At 40.5% G+C, this 12,643-nt stretch overlaps 1 protein-coding gene across 9 annotated transcripts in view; it reads right to left on the reverse strand.

The window, feature by feature from the left end:
• LOC139954402 (uncharacterized) overlaps positions 1–12,643 on the reverse strand; it is a 130,299-nt gene that overhangs the window by 16,513 nt on the left and 101,143 nt on the right. For all 9 annotated transcript variants that reach the window (XM_071954181.1, XM_071954183.1, XM_071954180.1 and 6 more), the window contains 4 exons: positions 10,898–11,468; positions 6,967–9,149; positions 3,439–3,600; positions 497–611 (listed from right to left, as the gene is read on the reverse strand). In XM_071954181.1, the coding sequence (XP_071810282.1) occupies positions 497–611; positions 3,439–3,600; positions 6,967–9,149; positions 10,898–11,468 (3,031 nt within the window). The remainder of the gene's footprint in view (positions 1–496; positions 612–3,438; positions 3,601–6,966; positions 9,150–10,897; positions 11,469–12,643) is intronic.

A 12,643-nucleotide genomic window follows, 5' to 3' on the forward strand; every position in this document is an offset into this window, starting at 1 on the left:
TTTTGGGGGTTTTTTTTTGGAGGGGGGGGAGGGGGTGCTAAAAAGGGCCATTAACAATTTATTAGATATTTATAAAAATAAAAATAAATTATCAAAAGTTGGGTGATTTTCAAATTTGTCATTTAGAACATGGACAGATTGGTTTAGTTTTAGGGAACTTTCTGCAGAATAAGGGAGAGGTGCCCTCTCAGGACCAATGCTTGCCTCTCAGAGTGAACCAGCAGACCAAGGCCCAATTTCATAGAGCTGCCTTAACAGAGTAAGTTGTGCTAAACAGAATATGATCACCTGTCCAAATGCCATTTCTCCAATACAATCTGTGATGGGTATCCTGCTTATTTTGTTTTGCTTCACGCAGCTCTATGAAGTTGGGCAAAGGATGCTGTCACATCAATCCAGGTACATTTGATTATACCCAAGGTTTTCTATTTACCTGGATGCAGTGAGGCAAGGGGGGGGGGGGGGTCAGGAGGAGAGTGTGACTTAAACCACTTACCTCCATGAGTCTCTCGATCTTCTGTGCCTCCCCGGGTAGCCGGAATGCCGTCTGGAACTTCCTCAAAGCGTCATCAATGGACATGTCTCGGAAATTCATCTCATCGACATAACACCTGCAAGACAAGATGTAAATAGAGGGAAGGGAGGCAAAAAGGAGAGATGGAAGGTGATTATTGAGAGGTTTGATGTTAACACACAGCATCTTGAAGATCTTTTATAATGAAATTATTACAAAATGTTGCCTGGAACAACACCTTCAACTTGAAAAAAGATTATTGTTAATATTATAAACGTCCACCTCTTTGTTTTCTTCCTTTAAAGTGAATCACCTACATATAACATCCTAATGATTACATTTACAGTTATTATCATTATTAGTATTATTTAATTAAATTTATTAGTTTTATTGACTAGATACTTATATGTTTATTAATATTTGTTTTTACTTTTGGTTTCAGAGGGAGTTGGATTTGGGACAGGGTTTTTGTTTCAACAACAGAAACTTATAATAAGCAAAAAGGCAGCAGCTTTAATTTAAAGACATTAAGGAAGCTGCTGCTTCCAACATACAGAATAAACACCAGGAAGTTTTTAGAGTCAGATTATTGGGGCCCTTTCCAAAACCACAGCTTTGGTTTGGATTTTGCTTCAGGCTCGCCTCTCATCTGAAGCCCTGAGAGCGCGTACACAAAGCACGCGCAATTTTCAAAACAACCGCGGGTTTCTAAAATAAAGCTTCCTGAAAAACCTGGCCGGATATTGGAACCAATTACATCATGCCCTGTTTAATTGTACTACAAGCTATTAATCAATCTTGCGGTTAACCTACGTACTAATATAACTGGACATTACTAATCAATCACTGCCCACTAAGCACACCCAATTTCATCCCCCCCCCAAAATAAACACTGACTCTTTTATTTATTCAACCAGTTAGAATGGTCTAATTTTATTTATGCGTAGTTGTTGGCAAGAATCACTTAATCTTTTAGTAGGTCACAGGAAGGAAGTTGTACTCAACCTTGTAAAATGGAACGCAAAAGCAACCTTGGATTTGTAACAACAATAACGATTGATGACTGAAACGTCCGTTTTTTGTATTTCCAGTGATGCCATTTTGTTTTGGCGATTTTAAGTGGGGGTGTATGAGAACTGACTCTGTGAAAATCACCAGGCAGAGTGTTTGGCCGACCACCAAACACTCTGTTCATCATTTCCAGAAACAGTTGCTAAAGAGATCCTTATGGATTATGTATAACACAATGACACCAAAAGCAATCAATTAGGGCAGCCCCTGGTTTTTCTGAGTTCAGTCGGACTTTCAACTCCCTTGATAAGGGTTCCGTGACACTTGAGCCGTTTGGTGTGGGACAAATTGACAACATTTACTTGCCGGACGAATTTAAGTTGTCCAGAATTAATCTGATCGAAGAAATCAATTAAAATGTTGATTTCATTCGAACAAAAGCTGTCACAAAGACTGCATTCTATATATTGAACATTTACATGTAGATTACTCAAAACTTAATATACAGTTAGATGGATTGCAATTAATTGTGCACGCGTGAAGAGCTCGCAATTGGCTGAGAGTAACGCGCAGCGCGTACACTTTTCCCTTGTTAATACAGCAAAGATGGCGGTTAATGATGCGAATTGCAACCCATCTATAAACGTTGACTCTCCCCCACCCTCGAAAAAAGGAGGACAGCAGCCTCTGAATTAAGTTTGTTTTCAGGTTTAAATGATTTTCAACGACACCCCCCCCCCCCCAACCCCCCCAAAAAAAAGAGAGGGAAGGAGGGAATCAGTGGCCCGTTGAGAAGCATGCCTGTACTTAGTCGTAAAAAACGCCAATAACAGGATTTTACCAAAACATGCTTTTTCAAACAAAATCACAATTTCCATCTGAATGTAACCAATTCCGAAGAAACAAGAAGTACTTCCTTGTTTCAATTAAATAAATAAAAACTTTTCAAAACTGATCCCGGAGCAAATATCATCATCAGAGACCTCGCTCAGATACACGGATGGGCTTATTTTTGGCAAATGACTAATTATTTATCTGCAATTGTGAAACAATGACGCAACTTTCTGTTCTCATTTGAAGTATGTGAATACAGGATGGTGTGTAACATAAACCCAACCGGACTACCAACATGTACAGGAAACCACAACGTGCGTAACTATGGCATATGATGAGGGTTAGCATAATATTTAGAAGTGTGTCATCACGTTCAACTTTGATAGTGAAAAATATACACAAAATAGTTATTGGCCCGATGTAAAAAATTTACACAAAATAAATAGTGGCCTGATTTAAAAATTAAAAAAATGTATTAAAAGAAGTAAGTGGTTTGATGTAAAAGTATACCTTAAATAGTTGGTGGCCCGACTTGGAAAATGTTAACCCAACCTTGTTCCCGGGGGATTACTCGCTGCGTCATTGTGTTTCTTGACACCTTGCTTACTCACTGCAGTAACATTTTGTATTTCTACATGTACTGTATTAGAGATTTTGCTTCCTACATGGATCATATACATATACATTCACTCAAGATTTTCAACGATATCTCAAAAGTGAACCAATGGTTCTTTTCCGAACCACCCCAACTCATTAGAGATTGTCATTACGTGGTGTTACAGCAAACCTTTCTATATCGTATTTCCACCATGCAAAGTTTCAAATCCTACTTAGATATCTCAAAAGTTTGACCATTTAAATTAATTTTCACAAGTTAGTTTTATTGAATACAGACATTCATAATTGATTAAAACAATCAAATGGTTTCAAGGGTATATTTTGCCTTTAACTCTCAAAATCACCATAAAGTAAAGAGCCGATCAACCTTTGACAAGAAAGTTTTACTCATTCCTAAAATCTTGTCTCTCTACTTATTCTTCCCAAATCTGTACCCTCCCCCAAAGTTGCCCAATACTCACTCTAATACCAGCATGTTGAATTCTTTCTGCAGGTTGCCGAGATATTCCCCAATCTTAGACTTGCTCAGTCCCGTACGGTGTAGCAGGAACTTAGCCACTTCGTTCGGTGAGTTTTCCACAAATTTATTATCGACTAGAAATTTAATTCCCTTCTCCGGTTTCCTGTTGGCAAAGAAAGCAGGGTAGTTTTGTAATGAATTGTATACCGTTGTCGAGTATATTGAGATTATGGATTCTTCATGGATTGTATTTTTCTGGTATCCTGTAATCCTGTGGGGCAAGGGTCATGGGAGAATTGTGGCAGACTTTTCATTTACTATTTTACATTCCAAATAATTTCAAAGGGTAAAATATTATTTCACAGGGTACCAAAACAGCAGTTTACCTTTCATCCAAAAATGCAAACAAGTATAAAATATAACAATCTTCTGCTCTCACTTGCTTCACTTTTGATTACAGTATAATAAATTTATGCAAACAATATTTATGTTTATTTCATGCAGATATCCTCCGTAAAAACTCCTTTAAAACCCTCCTCTTCACTTTGTACCACAGACAGCCACAAGGCATCACACCTTCTCTAGACTAGCATTGGGTACATGGATTTGTTCTGTTTGTGCAGCTGGTTTGATGCATTATGTTTTATGTCGGGAAACCCCAATGGCTTGTGGACTTAGTCTCTGAAGTCTCCCAAGGTATTTCGTGGCAGTAGGGCGAGAGAGTGCATCAATAGTAATTGGGTTGTATCTTAATGGTTTGATAAGTTTCAGTTAGTTTCAATTGATTGATTGATTGATTGATCTCCCGGTTAACTTCCCCCATTTAAAAAAAAAAATATTCAGGTGGAAATGTGCCGGGTAGAGATGATGCTCTGGTCCATCATAGTTCAGAAAACCAAATCATGTATGTATGTGCTCTGTGCTGAATGAAAACACTTGAAGAAAATAGTGAAGCTTCGTCTGACTAAACATTAATGTTCAGAGTAAACGGATATCATACATCAGGCAAATGCCTCTAGCTGGCGCCATACAGCTCAATGAGTCAAGTGAAAGCAAGCTCATTATGTTCTGGGAGGACTCAAGTCTCAAGGGTGGGGGTGGGGGGGGGGAAAGCTTTGATTCTGCACCACATTTTCTTTAAGCCAGTTTAAGATTATTTCCGGTAATTGCAAAAACCAATTCCTTGTGTGGATTAAGTTAGAGGCATTAACAGTTTTGCAAGAGTTCTTAATCTGGGAATAATGCCTTATTACAAGAGAACATTATACTAGCGAGAAAAAAAAAACTCTATGCAATCAGTTTCTGCAAAATGCAAGTAATTAATGGCTTGGAACAGTCATAATTTTTAAATGTACATGTAACTAGATCCACATGATCCAAGACCCTGCAGATACAAGTCAGGTGCGTATTTTAGCATTTGGTGCTCAATGTGGTAACAATTGTGTCTTTCAATGTGTCTTGAATCTCACAAATTCTTGAGAGGATTTTAAGGGGAGGCTACATGTATTTCTTTGCAAGAGGAAAAGATTGTGTTTTAAAAAGTAAGGGAACATTTTAAAATGTTATTTAATTAGTTTTTAGTGCAATACAAGAATGGCCACCTCTATTTTTTTTTTTTTTTTTTTTTTTCAAAGGGGGGACCCTCTGCCATATGTCGGGCATGGTACAATGTAAACACTTTTTTGTGGGATTTTATATATGTATACTTTAAATGGAGCCCAAAATGTGCCTGGAAGTTTAAACGGGCGGGGGACTTGCACAGTGCATTACTTCTACATGTAAATGTCAAACTTAAAGACCAGGGTCAAACTGAAACAAATCTGCACTAATACAAAGCTTGATCACGAACAAAGTGTTTTCAATTATGAGTGACACATACACTGCAAAAGAGCAATATCAAATGAAATGGAACCAACCTCATGGCCACGAAGCCTCGAGGCAAGGACTTTTAAAAGACAAATGTCACCCGCTGGGGGTTTGCCTTGGGCATGATTTGGATCCGGCTGGCATCGCCATTAAACTATATTGCCTTTTAATGAAATCTCGTGCTGGTTGTCTTTATTTAAACGTGTTTGTATACTTGGGAAATTAAAATGTGCATTATAGATATCAAATCTCATACTTTACACATCACAGAGATTATGTGGGTTTGCATTAGTACCATGTGTAATTCTATTTTGGGTGGTGTTGGTTCTCAAAAGAACCTGAGGTTGACAACTCAACGATCAGTTTTTAGGAGAAACAGTGAGTTCTCAACCGGTTCTTTTCATGACCAACACTACTCAAAGCATAGAGCTAGCTCAAAGTATGTATACACTTGGTGCTAAAAAAAATGTAGCCTTGGCTTACATAAATTGTAGGTCTCATTAGTTGTGTAATGCAAGAACCATTTGAGCAGACTTTGCATGCAAAGTTTGAGCGAGCCCCGGTTCTTGAAATAGGTCTACATGTATATCTAACACAAAGGATGTAAACTGACTCCAGCTACAGGGCAATCTTGGTGGTCTACACATGTAGTTGGTAAGACACTGCTCTTGAATTACAAAGGTCGTGGGTTCGAATCACACCCAAGTATTATGTCTGTGATGTTTCTTCACAGAGCTCGGGAAAGGACCGAGTATACAGTGCTTTCACAAATTGGTGTATATGGGTAAAAAACCAAAAATAATAATATCTAAATTGATATCAGGTTCATGGTTACATGTATGTTGAAGGGCTACAATGTATGTATTGAATTGTCACGGTTAATGGTGTGGCTCCAGAAAGGCTTGCCCACATTTCCTGACAGCTGGCAGCGCACACGCAAGATATACGCCTGACCCAAGGTCTGATTTTTAAATAGTTCAGCGCACACAGTTACGCTTGGAATTACTTCCTTTCTCTTTCCAATTATTTCATGATCGTGTACTGGTACATGAAGGTCAGAATGATTTTTGATTGGTATCAAAAAGCAACTCTGATGTTGAAGTATGAATACTTGGGCCCTTTACAACCAAAATGGACATATCCGGCCAATAATTGTCTTACTTTTATTCATGATTTGAAACCAAAGAACGTAAAATATTGATAATTGAGGATGCAAATAGGCTGTGCCCTTTCATGAATAAACTATCATCATCATGATAGGAAAGGTGAAACAAGACACACAGGTTATGAAAAAATTAACATTAATTAAACAAACCTAAACTTATTAACATTGAGAGTTTGTTGAGAAACACAATAAAAAGGCTTCACTGTCCATGTCACATTAATTTTTTCCCAACAGTTGTAATTTTATATTTAAAAGTACCTGACATCACCAAAAAATGTTAATTCATGTGAATGCCTGACAACTGAATATTACTTCAATGGTTTCATTTGTTGTTGTTGTTTTTTCTTTTTTTAAATCACCCTCAAAATTTCCATCCTGAAAGGACAAAAATGTTTTCTGTCCCAGACGGAAGCAAAACAGTCCCCTTTATTGTGGTTCTTGACAAATCTTACATACATCAACGCTGTGCAATTTGAAAAGAAAAGTTGCAGGACTTACTTGTTGAATAGATTGAGTCCAATTCTATATCTCCGCCATCTGACAGCAGTCATTGGTATACTAAGCATCGGATCTAAAGGTCTCTTATCAAGTGACTCCATATAACTGGACTCTAACGAAAGACTGTCTATACTATCAGTTATACTTGAATCATCTCCGACCATGAAACGACTGGATGAGTTGCTGCCCTCACTGCTCATGCTGTCACCAGTTTCTGATCGAGCCAAGCTTTTGGTGGGCTGGCCGACGCTACCGTTAACTAGCGTCCCGTTACGAGTTGCCACTTTAGTGTTTTTACTCTTGCGCTTCCAGATAGGTGATTCCATACCGCTGGCGCTCTGCACCCTAGACACCAGCTGCTTGGATGCTGAAGTCGGCGGTGAGGATGCAGTGTGACCCGAGAGGCTGACAATCGGTAGGGAGGCACGTTTCTGACGGGGTGTGGTTGCTTCGTCATCTGAGTCCGAGTCCATCGACGATGTGGAGATGATCTTATCGAGCATTGTCAACGACCCGTCGGGTGTTGCAACGGTTAATGCTGGAACGTCCTGGACAGAATCCCTGTCACAATCGCTATTGGTAACAGTGGAGGCAATAGATAACTGGTCTGATCTATCTCCTAGATCACCGCTGCTGACCGAATTGGACCGCAGTTTATCAGATTCCTGAGCACTCTTTTTCCTCTTTAGTGCTTCGATAGATCCAACAGTATGCATGCGTGGTCTGTCATATGAATTCTCTTTGGATTGTGAAGAGGATTTTGATAGCTCCACATCAACAGGGTGGCCCTCTGCCGAGGAACTTGTCTTCCGGCTTTGCGATGGGCTATTAACAGCGGGTTTCCCTTCCACACTTCCTTTGTGCATTTCCTCCCCTGAGGTTGATTGCTTTTGTGCACTCTCTGGCCGTGCCCTGGGACTATGCCGTTGTGGTTTCGGGGAGTTTGTGGGTGATGCTTTACCTTTACGGTCCCCGCTGCGACTTCGAGAGAACGGCCAACGCTCCTTGGGTGATTTCTTCTTGGGAGAATCCTCGGGGCCGTTCTTGCTGCGAGAGTTCTTCTTGGACCTCTTGGTGCTCGGACTGCCCTTCGAAGCAGAATCCTTGATCACAGCCTTGGACGTAACAGTTTTTCTATTTTCAGTGGAAATTGGTGACACTAAGGGCCCCTCTGTCTCAGCAGTGGGTGTGGTCGGACTGACGCAAGATTCCTCACTTTCATCACAATAAGTCTCCTGCTGTGGTTCTTCAGGAGCAGTGGATACAGTCTCTGACACAGCTGTTTCAGTGTCGTGTTCAACTTTACTAACTGACTCAACAACTTCTTCATTTGAACAGGTCACGGTCTGGTCCATTGGTACTAAATCTCCCTCTAGGGTCGTTTGTTTGTCCTCTACTGAGTTGCTGACTGTTGGCGTTGGGTCAGGCTCATCAAATGGAAGTTGCCTGGCCACAGCATGTTGACCAGGTCCACCGAGCCTACAGGAAAAGGCTCTTCCACCACCATCTCTAAGTTCAGTGTTTTGTATCACCATCTGAATTGACCTCTCCGACGAGCCACCACCCTCAGGATGGCTCAAGTCTGTTTTGCTGTCCGTCCTTGCGCTCAAATCGTCACGAGAGCCACGGGGAGTGGACTCTGAGCTCGTGTGACTGTGGCTATCACTCTCGTCAGAATGTCGTTGCATAGTTAGTGTCACAACCATGGTCTTAGAGGGCTGGCGATCTCTTTGCGCATCGCCGTCCATTTTCAAGCTAGCATCTGGGCTTGCACCAGGGAGAAGTATGCCGCGTTTGGGCGTGACATTGTTGCTGTTATTGTGGTGGACTTTGTGCTTTTTCTTCTCAACTCCAGACTCCTCCTCGTCTCTGACTCTGACTGTCTCAATCTCTCGCAGCTGCTCGACAGCTCCGAGCTCTTGAATGTCCCTGAGCGGAGGCCTGGTTGAGACTGGAGACGTTGGGCCCGTGTCACCGATCACCATGACCTTAGCTCTGCTCCCGCCGATCCCCCACTGCTTATTACGATTGTCCAGGTAGCGGGAAATGCGGCTTTCTGACGGCGTACGACGGAGACGTTGGAATTCCTTCTTCATGTTGTGTTGACGGAAAGCTTCTTGGATTACTTTAGCGGCGTGGTCGGCTCGGAAACGTCCACCATAACGCTTCTCTAGCATCTCCACCTGCAGCCGAGGGAGATAAATAAGATTGTAACTGAAGTTAGAATCACCATGAGACATTTTTTGGCAAGAAATTAACAAACTTCACATGGGCCAATACTATAACACATTTGTGACGATTGAAAAGATAGTACCTCACATACAAATTTCGCAGATATCTAGTACAATAACACGCATGGTTTAACAAAGAATAGACCTGATGCACATGACCTCGGTGGACAGGTTGCTCTCAAAAAGAGGTCAAAAGGAGCTTGCCCATTGACCTATCCTGCTCCCTAGCGCAGCGACCATAGCTGTGTGCTTTTTCACTATTTCATCATGCACATTAAGTCACTGAAGTAAGGTGCCCTCAAAAAGCTTACCATACCTTAATTTGGTTTCTTTTAAATTTAATGTGAATTTTGCTTAGCTATACATTGTATGTTGTGCCTTTTTTTCTTCTCAAGTTTCCTCTGGGTTTTAAATGTAAACGAGCAGACAAATTAATGGTCAATACAGAATTTATCCTGTGTAAAATATTGCTCAACCTCATGTGAATTCCTTGGAATTTCATGTGATGCAACTTGAAGAAACATTTATAGACATACGTGTGTACAACTAAAAATAACGTTTGAAAGGTCACACAAAAAATGATAACTGAGATTGACTCTCTGTAAAAGATCTGATGTACAAATGTTGTGTAGTGCATTGTACATGCATTATATTTAGAATCTTTGGAGACGAGACACTTTGGCCTTTCACAAAACCACTGCTTATAGGTTTCATCTCCAGCTAAGACACTACTCTCCTCTTTAAAATCCCAAATTGAAAAGCAGTCTCAAAAATGATTTGGAGTTAAATTAAGGAAATTTAAGGAAATTTGACTAGAGCGGGATTTGAACTAACAACCTCTTGATTAACACATTGGCACTCAACCAAGTAAGCTATCTAGCCCTGTGTTGGCGGTCTCCTGATATTGTCAATGTCTATACATTCAGGGTGCCAGTCAGAAACCATACAACCATTAACTGCCTTGTTTGTAGTCAGGGATCGAGTCCAAGTTTAGGATAAAACCTGGGAAGCGGCAGCCAGGAAACTATCTTAAGTTAACTTGTTGAGTGTGATCCAAGCCTGTTAATCCGTTTTAAATTTTGTAGATGTTCAAACCCAAAATATTTTTTTTAGTTTAAGCAAAATAGAAAAGAAAAAAAAATCAACCCCAAAATACATCATCAAGGCAATCCAAGCTTGAAGTATAGCAAATAGTAACCCATGGCAATTTATCCATGCAAAAGAGTCCACTCTTGACTAAGTGAGTCATTGTACATGTACTTTAAAAGCTCAAACAAACTGTGAGACAAGTGATGCTTAATGCATGTCAGTTGCCATGGCAATATCTTCTAAAGATGAGTGACAATGTTGTTCTAACTATAGAAATAATGCACTTTGTGTAGGCTGGCAGAGTATACATGTGTAATATTGTATGAAGAGGGAGAGTGATGTATTAAAATGATGCATACGAGAGCATTCAATACAAAAATGCATATCATGTTATGTTATCAAGATTGAAAAATTGCCTGGCTACAATGGTTTTCCTCTCAAAAAATACCATACAGCCATAAGATGTAGATTGTTTTTAACTTGGTTTTGGATTTGGATTTATCTAAAATGAAAAAAATGTTGTGGGATAAAATCGGGCTTCTGAAAGGTTATGATCAATCAATTAGTTACATGTATACGAGTCCAAATGAATTCCAAATGAATTCCTTTACCTGTTTATTTTTGAGATCCGATGACAGTTCATATGAATTGACTAAAACCCTAGACTTCTGTATTTGTCTCTCGTCCTCTCTCCTCTGCTGCAGCGACTTCTCCCGTCGTAACGAACATCTAACAGGTTTCCCTCGTGGCGATACCTCAAACCGGGACCGCGCTGCCTCAGGACTGATGACGCGTCGAATCACTGTTTCGCTGTCACTGTCTGGAATGGACGTCGAGCGCTGGAGCGAAATGCCCCCTCCTAACCGCTCTTCAGTTTGACTCCAGCGGACGATAGGAACATGCGATGACTTCCCTTTATTGGAATCCTTCTCAGTCTGTATGGCTATTGTCCGAGTTGGTGTGGTCGGTATATCCACAGGTTTCCTCTTCGTGGGCGACTCGTTGGACGCTTCTTGCTCTTTCAAGTTGAACTGCCGGGCTTTCTCGGCGACCGACCGAGAACTCAGCAGATCAGGTTCCTCCTTTTTCGGATCTTTCTCCTGCTGCTCACTCGGTGCTTCTTGAGGTAGGTCTTTGGAAGCAAGGTCCACTGAACTTAAAGTCTCCACTTCGTGCGGATCACTGTAGCAAAAAGAAAACAGATAAGAAATCGTAAGTCACCTGGGGGCATATTGGTATTAATAGAATATATTCCTGGTAATGAAACCAAGGAGGCCTCACAAGTGAACACTGCAGCTTGCAAGCCTTAGGAAACTTGTAAACAGATTAATGTGTACATGAAATAGTGGGGTTATTATCCCTACTCTTCCTTGATGAAGTGTTCTAAGGTTTTTTTTTCATTATGCACTACCAAACCTATGTAGTACACGGGACCTATGTAGAACTTGCTCAAGAACACAAGTGCCCAGGACTCAAATACACCCTCTGCTGATCAGAAACACCAGAGCTCGAGTCTGGTGCTCTTCGCTGCTTGGCCACGAAGACACACAGTACATCCTTAAAAATTCAAATTAAACCTTTCAAACAGACTCTTGCAAACAGTCTGCACTGGATCTGTCCCAGTGAGGAAAACCAAGTGTGTAAAAAAAAGGCTGAACAAATCTCTCCTGATGCTTGATGTTGAGGCAAGGTATCAAATGTGTAGACCTCAAAACACTCAAACTACAAACAACCAGGAAAGTACAACAGTCAGACAAACCATGGTGAAGAACCCTTCTAGTTTTACCATAATACTCAAGTAGTACATGCTGCTACACTCCCATGACCTGGATTTAAAACAACTCACAGAAGACAGTGAAAATGTTTGGTAACAGCAACCCCACAAACTTACTTTTATCTTGCTAGACATGTGGCTTACAACTTTATCAGATAAAATATCACAGAAGAAATAAACTTTGGCTTCTTCTCCTGAGCATCCATGAAGAAAAATGAATCAGGCCTGGTGCTTACTCTTCATGAGTGGACCAAGCCAACAACAATACCATGTTGATTTTTAGGCGGGTTAACAAAACAACAGCAAGGATACTGACTAGTCCTCCCGCAAATATTGGAGCTATTCAAAATATGTCTACGCTTGGCTGACCGCAATGGGGAAGAATATCACCCATTTTGGTTGAATCAATGGTGTTCATTTAACTGTAATAGGTACAAAGGATTCACCACAGATGAACACCCATTTCAAAGCATCATGTTGCATGACCCCTATGTGTGGGAATAAAAGGCATTTGAACGAGACACAACTGAAAATCTAAACACGCTTCATCAAATTTCTTGAATCGGTTGAAAATTAATCAAGC

The sequence above is a fragment of the Asterias amurensis genome, chromosome 2 (genome assembly GCF_032118995.1).
Source record: "Asterias amurensis chromosome 2, ASM3211899v1".
NCBI lineage: Eukaryota > Metazoa > Echinodermata > Asteroidea > Forcipulatida > Asteriidae > Asterias > Asterias amurensis.